Here is a 12,846-nt window from a genome sequence, read left to right as displayed (position 1 = left end):
AAAGACATCATGAAGAAGACATCAAGAGGTTAATGATTTGAAATCATTAACCAGACTGACAGGGGAATCAATTTATGTATTAACGAATAATTGGGTATCCTACTTTGCACTTTTAATTCGACGCTAACAGTTAGGAGGCACGGCAGTTTGTTCTGAGGTGTTTCCTAGCGTTATGATTGGCAAACATCCAGTTTCAGGCTGCTCTCGTCTCTCCTGCAGATAACAAAGATGTGTCAGTGATGATGAGTGAGATGGATGTCAATGCCATCGCTGGGACCTTGAAGCTGTACTTCAGAGAGCTGCCGGAACCGCTCTTTACTGATGAGCTCTATCCCAATTTTGCAGGCGGCATCAGTAAGATACTGACTTTGAGGTTTTCCCACACATAAGCAGTTTGAACTGCTTTATTTACAAGAAATGTATAAGCAGCTGTATCTTTCCCTTCCCTCCTCTGCAGCCCTGTCTGATAGTGTTGCCAAAGAGAGCTGCATGCTGAACTTGCTGCTGTCACTGCCCGAACCCAACTTGGTCACATTCCTTTTCCTTTTGGATCACTTAAAGAGGTATAAACAACTAAACACAAAAATAAATGCACAGAAAGTAGACATGACCGCACACCAATGTGCACAGAAAGAAAGACAAACCAAATTCAAGAACGTAAATTTTTATAGTTGATGCATTAGGTGGTGATCACTCACAAGTGTGTTTTCAGATGGATTTTCTTTACATTTGTCTCCAAAACATCTAAATGTTAATATTGTTTTAAACTTGAGACAGTTTATTGTGTTATGTGAACATCATTATGGTGCAGTGTTCACCTCAGTGATTTTCTGTATTGATGTAGCTTTTATACTATTAGGTATAAATCACTTGCAACTGCAAACAGCCTGACTGTGCACTGAATAGAACTGGAGATTTATTACTTTTACTTTTAATGTCTTTATAGAGTCAAAGCTTTTTCAGTATTGGTTGACAATGTTATTGTTTTGTTATCATAAATCGTTTAGCCCCAAAAATTGGCCTTTACTACGATATCCAAGAGAACGTTTTCGGATAGTTTCATGCCTGTTTGCATATTTAGAACCACAACATGTTCTTGTAATTAAGGTAAAACAGAGACATCCTCACACTGCAGAGGCCATATTTAGCAGACGTCGCTCCACAGCCAACTTAAATGATAAACAGAATATCAGGATTGTTGGGCAGACTCATAATCTTTTTATCGGTATTAATTATTGGGTCTCTCTTGTAAATGAGACATTAAGTCTCAGTGGGACTACCTGTATAAATAAAGGTTAAGGAAATAAAATATGTAAAAAATGACAAGGAATGTCAGAGGTGGAGGAGCTTGTGATTATTATTTGGATGGAGTGTCTGTGGACAGTTATCCCGTTTTAACCTATAAACTCTTCTGCCGCACTTACTGTAGCATCTCCAACTTGCTCATATTTGCGCTCAGAGCAGTCCATCTCCATCCCTGCACATTAACATCGCTCTTGTTCTGCATCTTTATTACTAATCTACTCAACTCTTCCTCTCCTCAGGGTGGCAGAGAAGGAGAGTATCAACAAGATGTCTCTCCATAATTTGGCAACGGTGTTCGGGCCGACCTTACTAAGGCCCGCTGAGAAGGACAGCAAGATCCCCGCTAACCCAACACAGCCTATCAGCATGGGGGACAGCTGGTCCCTGGAAGTGATGGCACAGGTAAGCCACACAGTTTATCTTCAATCTCTGCCCTCTGCCATTTTGTGTTTGTATTTTCTGTAAAGGTGCTTGGCTCATTGCGATACTTATATTTTTAATTTGCTCATTTTTTAAACTTTCTCAATACAGGTCCAGGTGTTGCTGTATTTCCTCCAGCTGGAGACGATTCCCACCCCAGACAGTAAACGACAGAGCATCCTGTTCTCCACTGAAGTATAGAGCTAACGCTGACTCTGACCACCGCTGCGTGAACAAAGAGACGGACACTGGCTCAGAGCGAGCCTCCTGTCGTGTGTTTTTTATTTGACTGACTGCACTCCGCTCAGCTTTTGCAGCTGGGAAGGATTTGTCTCCGGTGATGCCTGTTGTGCTTGAACACAAGAGGGCGCCACTGGGCCTCTTAAGTACAGAGTATGTGAGGTCTTTGCCATTCCTATCTGTCATTACCTGATAATTAGTATGATTCCATGTACCTCCAGTGTAATGCATCCACCACCTGGTTTTTGTTGGTCTCAGCGGTGAACCTTTGCAGCTTTTACACAGTTGTGGTTCATAATTCGAGAAGTTCGAATGAACAAAATCGCACAGAACGAGTCAGGATTGTTGATTTTTCTGGAATTGGTTCGCCAACAAATCAGAATCTCCACGAACTTTTGGGCATTGTTCTCTGTACGTCTTTATTTTAACCAATCGCAGGAAAAAATGTTGCAAAATGTGTTTCTCCATCTCAAACGTTGCTTCATGTCCAGTTGAGGAAAATCCTAAGTATGTCTCACATAATCTCAGCGCATTCTTTCAAACAAGTGCAGACATTTGATGGAACTGAAAGTCAGCGTGTGGCTGTCGCCGTCGTGCTGGCTTTTTCTTTTTTTCTGTATCACAGGAAGCCAACACCTGTATGTTAAAGTGTTTACAACGTAAACAAACCCGGTTGGAGTGAAACGCTACGGCTTGGTGAAGTGAACCCAGTGATTTGTAATACACTGCAGTCTGACTGCCTGCCGTTTGTCCGACCACAAAAGCAAGTTTCCTCTATTTGTGTTGTGTCTCAAAGTAACCTTCAGCTTAAATGCACAGGAAGCAATATATTTTCTAACATAGGAGTTGTCTGTGTTCATATCTTTGCTGACGAAATGTCCTTCGCATTGTAACATAGGACGTCTTGCCAAATCAATATGTTTTTTTGGGGGGGTTTTTGTTAGGAAAAAGGAAGCGGTTGTATTTACAGATAAAGTACATGTACATAATCTTAAAGTTGTATTTTTCTTTTTGGTTAACAGTATAATCATTGTTGCTGTTACTGTAATTTATTTTGGGGTCGTCGGGGAGAAATTGGTTTGTTTGTTTTTTTCTATGTGAACTTAGGTTTCTGTTTAAGAAAGTAGTAGGTTTTAGCCTTGACTTCAAGTCTTGCAGTAATTAAGCAAGATTTAGCCTTGTTCTAATAGAAACTGCTCAGCTGTTCTATCAGTTCTTCATTTCGATATTGTTATTATTATTAATATTATGAAGGTAACACACACTTTGTAGTTCATACTGTATGTTGCTGTGGAAAAGACTGAAGTTCTATGACTGCAAGCTGGTCCTTATCAGCACATCTCCCATCCAGAGATTGCCTGTCTAGTGTAGACATTATGCAATGTCATGATACATCTCATACACACATGGCGTTGTCTCCTTTTGTAACCATTTAATCTGTGGCTGCAGAAGTGCACTAATGCAATGTTAGAACTACTGTATTACCATTGAAGTGACCTGAGCACTCTGCGTTTATGTCCAGCCAACAGCGCATCTTTTGTCTTAAATGAAGGAATATTAATTTGCTTGCGCACACATGGCAAAATGTCCTCCTAATTATTTGTCCGCAACTCACTGGCCAAGTTAGAGACAAGCTCTTAAAATTTTTTTTTTTTTTTTTGCAGTATGATTGATTTAACATGCAGGCATGTTTTGTTCATTTTATTTCTGTGCGCTCCTGCTATTGCTGTGTTGTATCCATGATGTGGGATGTAGTTCATGGGGATCTTTATCCTTTCTTTGTTCTTTTTTTTTTCTAAAGATTTTTATATCACTACTGCTTATACTGCTTACTTTTTATAGCCAATTCAAGGCTAGTTATCATGACTGGCTGTAAAACCAATGAATGAGTTAAATGGATCTGATAAGGGTTTACGTGTGCTTGTGGCCACGATGAAGATGGAGTGGAAAAGCACACATGAGTAAATTATGATGGAAAACACAGTTCTTGCATTCGGATACAGGTGAACCCTCTAAACGTCGCATTTGCTCTCGCTTTGCCCTTGCAGCATCTCAAAGATATTTTTCTTGCCTGTACTCGTGTAGGTTGTGAGAGGCCGAATGCACCACCACCAGTCATTTATTCATTATTACACTTGTTACCTTTATAGCAAGTCCTAATTGCCTGCTCTACTCTACCCTATCGTGCCTCGACACTTACGCTTTTGTTTAGTGCCCGTGGGCCTCTGAATGTCAGTGATAGTGCTGACTGTGAAAACATTCGTTCTCCCGTTGCCTTTGCTGAGGACAGCCACACATCGTTCATCTCACTGACGACTAAGACAGGACCTTAAACTTAAGTGTGGTCTTAGCTCATACTCTCAGCTCCATGCCTATCCTACCTGCCACCTTCATTTGACTGTGATGCGCATAATGTTAAAAGAGAAACTGTGTTAACATCTGTCTTTTTAGGGCAATGGATCAAAACATTTTCTCCAAGTCCATCTTTGTTATTTTCTTAAGTTTTATATCCTCTATTTTTATTTATTTATGCTTTTGCACAGCCTGGATCTATTTATTTAAGATGTTGCCATCTAAAGCTAAATTAATGTTCAAAAACTGTCTTTATCTGGTGTGCTTTCTTTGGGAAAATCTTACGTCTTAGAATTACAACTGTTTGTCTCTATTTGGCCCCGACTATGTAGAACTGCATTGATTTTTCAACTCTCAGTTCCTGCATTGTCAGTTCATATTTAGTTATTTGTGTTGAACAACAGACTGGCCACTGTGATTGTCTAGCTAATAGGAAGTGCAGGTTCTTCTTAATTTAAAAGGTAGATTCTGTGAGTTCCTGGAACTCAGACTCCACCTGCTTTTTCCATAGAGTTGTATAATGTGTATAATACTAGAGTATGCATAATCTGGTTTCTCTTTTATTTAATGTGGCGTCCGCTGATCGTTGGGGATTGAGAAGGTACATCTCTAGTCTCTTTCAAAATCCAAACTATCAGTACAGTATGTGGTAGAGGAGAAAAGAGTCTTATATTAGTCTAAATCTGCATTGTTTTGGTCTGTTGATTGTCACCGTAACTGCATGTACCCTCCATAATACAGTTCCCTCCACAACCTCAGTCCCAACCGAGAAAAAAAAAAAAAGGTTTAGTTTTTCTGTGGAGTACTCTGACCATATATTCTTCTATATGAAAGTTCCAAATCTCTTGCATTTACTGTACACGACACTGCTATTGCCACTTCTTCAACAACATGCTGCCATTAAATTAGGCTTTTCCAACCTTCAAAAAGTATTCTTTTGCGTTACTGAGCATTTAACGATGTAAAGGTGAGGATGAGACTTGGTGACCAACAACACTTTTTTTATTCCTCAACTTTTAACTCTTGTTCCTGTTAAATATTCAATGTTCTGCTTGTAGAACTGTAAAAAGGAATAATGAAAAAAAGGAATACTGTATTCTGAGGGCAAACATGTTTGGAAGGCATTTGCGGCCTATGTTTGTACACAAAATGCTAAATAAAATCTCCTGTATCTAAACAAAATCACCCCCCTTTTTTTTGTGAAGTCTGTGGTAGTATAGTATTATCCAGAAAACCTAGAGAGGCTAAACAGTGTTTAAAACATTAACTACATATGCATCGTAATGTTGCTGGGCATCATGTTTATCATTTGAGATAGTTTGTAAAAAAAAAAAAAGGAAAGAAAAAAATGAATCTTTGGATGTTTAACATTTATAAAACTCAGTGTACAAAAACGCTAATGAAACATTTAGAAATTCCACAAAAATAACACAATGAACATTTTTCTAAATCATTTGAAACATTTATTTTATTTAAATGAGACGTTTGTATCTAATAAATCTGAAATTGATTGTTTTTTGGAGAAATACTCTCAGATTTTAGTTTGATTCTAGAAACCCCAAAGTGTTGGGACACGGCGTTACCACAGTGTTGATTCATGTCACGTTTTGGCAACTCTGCACATTTTTGGGCAACTGAGGAAATCGATAAAAACGTCATTCCATTCTTGCGTAACATAAAAGTTTCAGCTGTTTTTGTATTTTTTTTTCTCAGAATGCATCAAATCTTTTCAATGGCTGACAGATTAGCACCTGGACTCTTTCTCTTCAGAGTCACTTTTTAAGAGCGCGCTGATAACAAGCCGGTTGGTCCCTCTCCTCCTGGGATCGTGGGATGATGGCTCTGACAGTTTTCCTGTTCTCCTCAGTTCATCTTAAATGAGCTCGGCCTACAGAAGCTGGTAGCTGAATCTTGTGTATAAATATTTTTTCCTTACATGGTGATGTGTTAACCATAGACTGTAGATAAAAAATGGACATGGCCACCATAACATCATCCACTGTTGTTAAACATTAGCAGTTTTAGTGACGCCATTTGTTTTTTTTAGGAACCATAAATAAAGTTTAGGAAGCTTTGTTTATACACAAAACTATTTTCTGGTTAATACTAAGTAAGCTATTTTTTGCTGCTCCTATATTTACAAGGGACCACCACAGCAGGTATCAGCACATTCGATATTGCAGACTTTTACACCGGATACCCTTCCTTATACAACCTCCAAATGTTTGTTTCCACCTGGGACAGAATCTTTGGCTAGCTAAGTGAATGTGTACACCACATGGAGCCAGTTACTAAATACTTGAATTTCACTATACAGAAACTAAAAAAGCTCAAGCTTCTTAAGACACAGCAAGCTGTAATATTAAATCAGATCACTCCATTATGTGCTCCTAAAAGCACTGTAGTGTAAAGGTTTCAGTCAGTGAGTCGAATTAGAGGACATGAGCACTAACAGACAGGTATTGGTTACAGTTCCCTTTGTTACCACATCTGTCAATCAAAGCAGTCACTTCCCTAAGTTTAACCCTTATCAGTATCTCAAAGGTTACGTTATTAAGGGAAAACTATACCTATTAGATTGTATAGTTAACTTTTGTATTTTTAACATGACTCTGTGGGAAATGACTCGCTTTTGAAGCCAGCCTCAAGTGATCATTAGAGGGACAGTTTTTGGCATCTTTGAGATTCCTGCATAGTTTAACTTGGATGCACCAACAAACTTTGTTTGTTGTTGTTTTATTTAAAGTTTTTCTGAACCCATACAGTGATTTCCATCTTTCTTCCTTTTTTAGTAGTGATGCCCGGACATTCAAAAGATTAACACCATTCAGCACGGATTTGAGCTTTTCCCGTGTGTTTTTTTAAATGTGCACCATATTTGATAAAGTCCTGAATAGCCTGTAAGAGCAGCTTTTTATTTTACTTCAAATGTAAAGTTAATGCATAATTTATTAGAAGCAGGAACCAGAACTAATATCTGACTCCCAAACCACTGATATAATAAACTCGTCACATGACTCAAAGGATGCCATAAAAACTGACATTTTGCATACAGCATTCTTTGGTTCTTTACATACCGCAGTTTGGTGTATGACAAATCATCACTCAGCACAGTATAGAGGAACTCCACCGCGCATAATCATTCAGGATATGCACAGTTTATAGTACTATTTGACGTGTAATGTACAAACACACTAATTCAGACTAAATAAATAAATTGGCGAGCTCAGAGGACACGTTATGGCTGTTTATTTATTGATATGGAAGTAGTAGTCGGTGTGTTATTTATTTTAATTGAGTTCTGCTCTTTAAATATCACTTTCTTTCTTCTATGATCGGTTATTTCCATTCCTCTAAGCCACTCACCCACACACAGTGTTTCTAACATCAACAACACTGCGCCGACCTGAATTTATTTCCAAGCCTTTCCAACTCCAAACCTTACCTAAATATATCATTTTCTTGACTTTAACCAGAGTTCAGTCCACACTCGAAAAATTAGTGGCTCATAGCAACGGCTTTGGCTTTGCTCTCAAAAAGAAGGCGGGACCCAAAAGAGTATGACTAAACAGATTTATGTCCCCACAACTTAAGCAGTATAATCAGCCTACACACTCGAGAAGCGAGGCGAGGCTGCGGGTGAGCGTTTTCCTGTTGCATCGAGTCGGTGCTCACCTTCAGACCTCTCCTGTCAAACATACGCACTGCCTCGTCTGCCGGTTTAAATTCTTCCCCCCTTTTTTGATCTTTTTTTTTTCAGCGCTTTTAATTTATTAAATTTGAATTTACTGCGGGAACAGTGATCATCTGAACACGTGGAGGAAAAAGGACTCCCCCCCCCCCCCCCAATCGCTCTAAAAATAAGGTAAGAAATAACTAATTGCTTTCTTCTTATTCAGACATAATTAGTAAGTCGAAGTTGTAAGTTGACAGAGGAACAGGTGTCTCCCGGGTAAACGCCCACTCAAATAACATCGGTACGTCTGACACGCTTGGATTACTCCTTATTCTTCAACCAGTAAATCAAAGTGTCATTATTTTATATATTAAAGTTTTATTGCAATGGAGTGGGGACGTTTTACTGAAAATTGTTTTTTAACGCGGCTGAAGTTTGAAAAAAAATGTAGTAATGTAGTAAACTTGTTATAATAAGATGAAGCAGTGCATTCACTGTACCTCAGTTCATGTAGTTAGTACGTATTTTTCCGTCACAGGGCAAATATTATATTACACCGTTTTGAAGCTTTTCGGTTGTCCTGCACATTGTTTACCTCTCCGTTGTCCTGTCTGTTCCTGCTGTCAGGAATTCCCAGTATGTTGTCAGATCAGTTCTTCCCTCATTCCTCATTCCCTCATACCCACAGTGCTGCCAGGAGTAACAAAACCAAATTTTCTTATATTTGTTTGACTTTTGGTGAACTTGCACATTGATTGGCAGGACTCTGGCAGATCCCCTCCAGCAGGATGTGTATTTTCTTATCACTTCCTCCAAGGCTGCTATGAGAATCTATATATATGTGCAGCTATGACCATAATGGTAAAGTGAAGGGGAAGGTTAAAGCAATGTGCTGGAAAAGTATTAGGTAAACTCAGAATGTATATCTTATGTTATAGTCTCTAAACTAAAAGTCCAATTTAGTTTTCTCAATCAAACTCTGAAAGTTTTCCATGCTCATGCAGTCTCTTGCTTCAGTTTTGTAAATCTGCTGGACCAAGCCTGGTTTTTAAATTCCTTTTGCTTCTAAGAAAGCTCCAGTAGGAGAATAAAAGAGGGAAAAGTCGGACTTTGGTCCAGTGTACTGCCAGGATTAATGCAAGTAGAGCTGCACATATGTGATCAGCAGAGTATGAAATGTGCATCTGAAACTGTATTTAAACATTCATGAATGTCTTTAGGGACAATAAACAGCTGTTATTTCACTTTATATGTTTTGCTGGCTGTGAGAGCACATCTACAGAGCATACAGCACAGATGCATATAGCAATAAAATATCTATTTATGATAATGCCTGGGGATTAACTGCAACACACAGGATATCGCTACTTAGTGTAAGTAGAGTATGGAAAATCCATCTATATTGAAATCAAATTCACACAATATAGCTCAGCACTGAAAGGGAAAAATCTTATTTTCCGTGCACGGCATTGCAGTTCTTTGATATTACTCAATACACTGCAATGAAATTAAGCTGAAACTTAAAACTGAAAGTTTAAAAAACCTCTCACAAATATTACAATAATATCAACATTTTTCAGATTACTTTACGTTTAATACTGAAATTGAGTCACAGTCCTAAAAGGCATTAAGTATGAACAGAAGTATTTTATGTCTTACTGACGCAAGGAGATCAAAGCAGCTTATGAGGATGGATAGCTCATACCTTTTACACTTTTACACATGCAAAAAAACCCAAAAAAATAACATTTCGGTTGATGCCAATACTCCTACGTATATTTATTTTTTTAATTATTTTTTGTTTAGGGTGTTTTTGTTGTGGATTAGGTGGCTGTGACTCAGGAGGTGAAGGAGTTCATCATCTTTTTTGTAGGTCAGTGGTTTGATCCCTGACCCTTCTAGCATGCGTGTCAAAAAAATCCTTTTCAATTTTCAATTCAATTTCATTTTATTTATAAAGCGCCAAAGCACAACAAGAGTCACCTCAAGGTGCTTTATATTGTAAGGCAGACCCTACAATAATACATACAGAGAAAAACCCAACAACCAAATGAGCCCCTATGACCAAGCACTTTGGCAACAGTGGGGAGGAAAAACCAGGCTCAGGGAAGGGCGGCCATCTGCCATGACCAGTTGTGGTGGGAGAAGGAAGGCAGGACAAAAGACATGCCTTGACAAGACCTTGACAAGACACTGAACCCCGAGTTGCCCCCAGTGCATTCACCAGACTGTGAATTTTACATTAAAAACTATCAAGCATTAAACAGGGTGCTTATAGGAATTTGTGTGAATAAGTCTTGTACTAAGAAACACTTCAAATCTTATCAAATCGTCAAATCTTATCTCGTACCTAGACCTCACACCTCTGCAGGAAGTTGGTTGTATCAAGTTTGCTTTCACTGTATTCAGTAACTTCCACTGTTCTCTCAGAATAGTTTTGGTATAATAAAGATGTAATCAATAAAAATGACCGAACATGTTTTATTATTAACCTAAAAAAAAAAAGGCTTGGTAGGACCATGTCATGATCTGCTCACAGAAATTGAACATACCTCAAAAATATAATCTCAGGCAAAGGAACATGCTGGTTATCAGTGTATTGTAAGTCTACTATAGTTCTTTTTTTTTTCAGGAAAAATCTTGAAAGAAAGTCAGATTTAGTCATATCAATGTTTTGATCAGGTAAACTAAGAAGGCGTCATTACCATGTTCCAACAGCAGTTACACCCTTGAGCTTCCAATCAGCCAGCCCACACTTAAGGGTAAAGGGAAAGTTTAGAATTTAATGCAGAGGGGGTGAGTACTAAGAAGCTGTTGCTGAGTCTCTGAAGAATATTCCTCAGTGTAATATTACTTTTAGTTTATTCTCACTGGAGGGATTTAAGAGAATACTATGAAACAACAACAACTTGAGATCATCTAAAATACAGGTGCCAAACATAAGGCTGGGACTGGCCTGGAAATGTGAAGGAGATTTGTGGATGTTTAAATGGGTTTTAATGAGTTTCACAGATTTTTCTGCTGATCAAAGCCTCCACCATGACAATTCATATTACATTACAAATACCAGCTCTTCAATGTATTTTGTCAGGTAACCATGAAACCAAGCATCAGAATGGGGAACAATGTCACATGTAGTCAATGCCTTGTTGGTGCTAGAGATCAGAGAAGAATGGCAAGACTGCTTTGGGTTGATAGGAAGGAAATAGTAACTCAGATAACCACCTCTTACACGACAAGGTATGCAGAAGAGCATCTCTGAACCTGTCAAACAGGAAACTGAGGCTACAGTTTGCACAGACTTGCCAAAATTGGAGAATAGAAGATTGGAAAGCATTGCCTGGTCTGATAAGCCTAGATTTCTAATGCAACATTTGGATGGTAGTTTCAGAATTTTAGTGCAAACAGCATGGAAGCGTGGATCCTTCCTGCTTTTTATCAGGCTGCTAATAGTGGTCCACTGATATTTTCTTGGCACATGTTGGCCTCCTTAGTGGCAACTACACATCGTTAAATGCCATAGTTATCACAAACTGGCTTAAAGTAGGAGACAAGGAGGGAGTTCAACCAAGTAGTTTACTTACCCCCCAAAAAACAAAAAACAAAAACAACAACAACAACAAAACCAAACACAAACAAAAAACATGAAGGCTCCTTGTTGGCATCTCGAATTATTCTGGAAAGAGAAAAAGCAATAACAGAAGGCAAGATTAAAACATCTACATTTATTAAAATGGCAACCACACAACCAGGCCCACAAACGATAACCACGTGACTGTGTAGTCCAAGTAGTATCTGCTCTAGATAGCAAATCTATCCTTGCAAATTGATTCAACAAGGGGGAGACAAAACAAAGCAAAAAAATCAATTACCCTAGGAACAGCAAGTGAAAATCTAATCGTTGCTACCTAAATGAGCACCAGATCTCATCAGACCTGCCCAACACCACATACACACCAACACAACATTGCATTGCCAAAACTCCAGCAATAGACAACCAAAGCTGGAATTAAAGTATGAGCATCAACCACAGTAACACACAACAAGGTTCCTACAAACAAAAACTTCCACGCTAACCAAAATGTCCAAGACACCAACGAAGAGGGAACCAAGCTACAACAAAGCTCACAGCAAATCAAAGCAGTTAATGGGGTCTACCGCAAAGCTACCAGACAAAAATTACTAAGCTAAATATTTCACAACACTATTCAAGGTTAACTTTGCAACATAGTTACACCACAAGATCAGTCCAGCCATGTGTTTAGTAAGGCCAGAAACCCACAAGAAAAAATACAATGGTGAAGCACCAGTCACAGAGTTTATGCTCCCTAATCCTAGTTATTCAGTATAAGTTAATCTTAACCCTCGTCTTAACCCTGGTCTTCAGACAGATACTTGTGGTGGGTATTTATGCAATTCTACCAGCACCAAAAAGCAACCAGAAACTGGGAGCTTCCTGGAAAACAGGGAAATTCTCCCACGACATTGTCTTCAAACACATTCTGTCACACTGAAGAGAAAACATGTTTGGTCTGTTATTGAGATCAGACAATTAAGCATACAAAGGAGGATGCATGCACTCCTGTGCCTTACTTACTTACCTATATATGTATGTGTGTGTGTGTGAATGGGTGGATGACTGAATGTGTAAAGCGCTTTGGGGTCCTTAGGGACTAAGTAAAGCACTATACAAATACAGGCCATTTACCATTTTCCATTTACTACATATATATATATATATATATACAGTGGGGCAAAAAAGTATTTAGTCAACCACCGATTGTGCAAGTTCCCCCACCTAAAATGATGACAGAGGTCAGTAATTTGCACCAGAGGTACACTTCAACTGTGAG

At 38.6% G+C, this 12,846-nt stretch overlaps 2 protein-coding genes across 2 annotated transcripts in view; both read left to right on the top strand.

The window, feature by feature from the left end:
* Positions 1 to 5,493, top strand: part of LOC102207286 (breakpoint cluster region protein-like) — an 83,545-nt gene extending 78,052 nt beyond the window's left edge. The window contains exons 20-23 of the mRNA XM_005729319.1: positions 220 to 354; positions 458 to 563; positions 1,545 to 1,707; positions 1,837 to 5,493. Coding sequence (XP_005729376.1) covers positions 220 to 354; positions 458 to 563; positions 1,545 to 1,707; positions 1,837 to 1,926 — 494 coding nt within the window. The 3' untranslated portion in view covers positions 1,927 to 5,493. The remainder of the gene's footprint in view (positions 1 to 219; positions 355 to 457; positions 564 to 1,544; positions 1,708 to 1,836) is intronic.
* Positions 5,494 to 7,941: 2,448 nt separating this feature from the next.
* adora2ab (adenosine A2a receptor b) overlaps positions 7,942 to 12,846 on the top strand; it is a 14,203-nt gene continuing 9,298 nt past the window's right edge. The window contains exon 1 of the mRNA XM_005729318.1: positions 7,942 to 8,182. The gene's annotated coding sequence lies outside the window, so the exon portion shown is untranslated. The remainder of the gene's footprint in view (positions 8,183 to 12,846) is intronic.

Source organism: Pundamilia nyererei, unplaced genomic scaffold, assembly GCF_000239375.1.
Source record: "Pundamilia nyererei isolate P.nyererei 1_Seehausen unplaced genomic scaffold, PunNye1.0 scaffold00032, whole genome shotgun sequence".
NCBI lineage: Eukaryota > Metazoa > Chordata > Actinopteri > Cichliformes > Cichlidae > Pundamilia > Pundamilia nyererei.
Note: the sequence above shows the minus strand (reverse complement) of the source record. Positions and strands in the feature narration are given on the sequence as shown.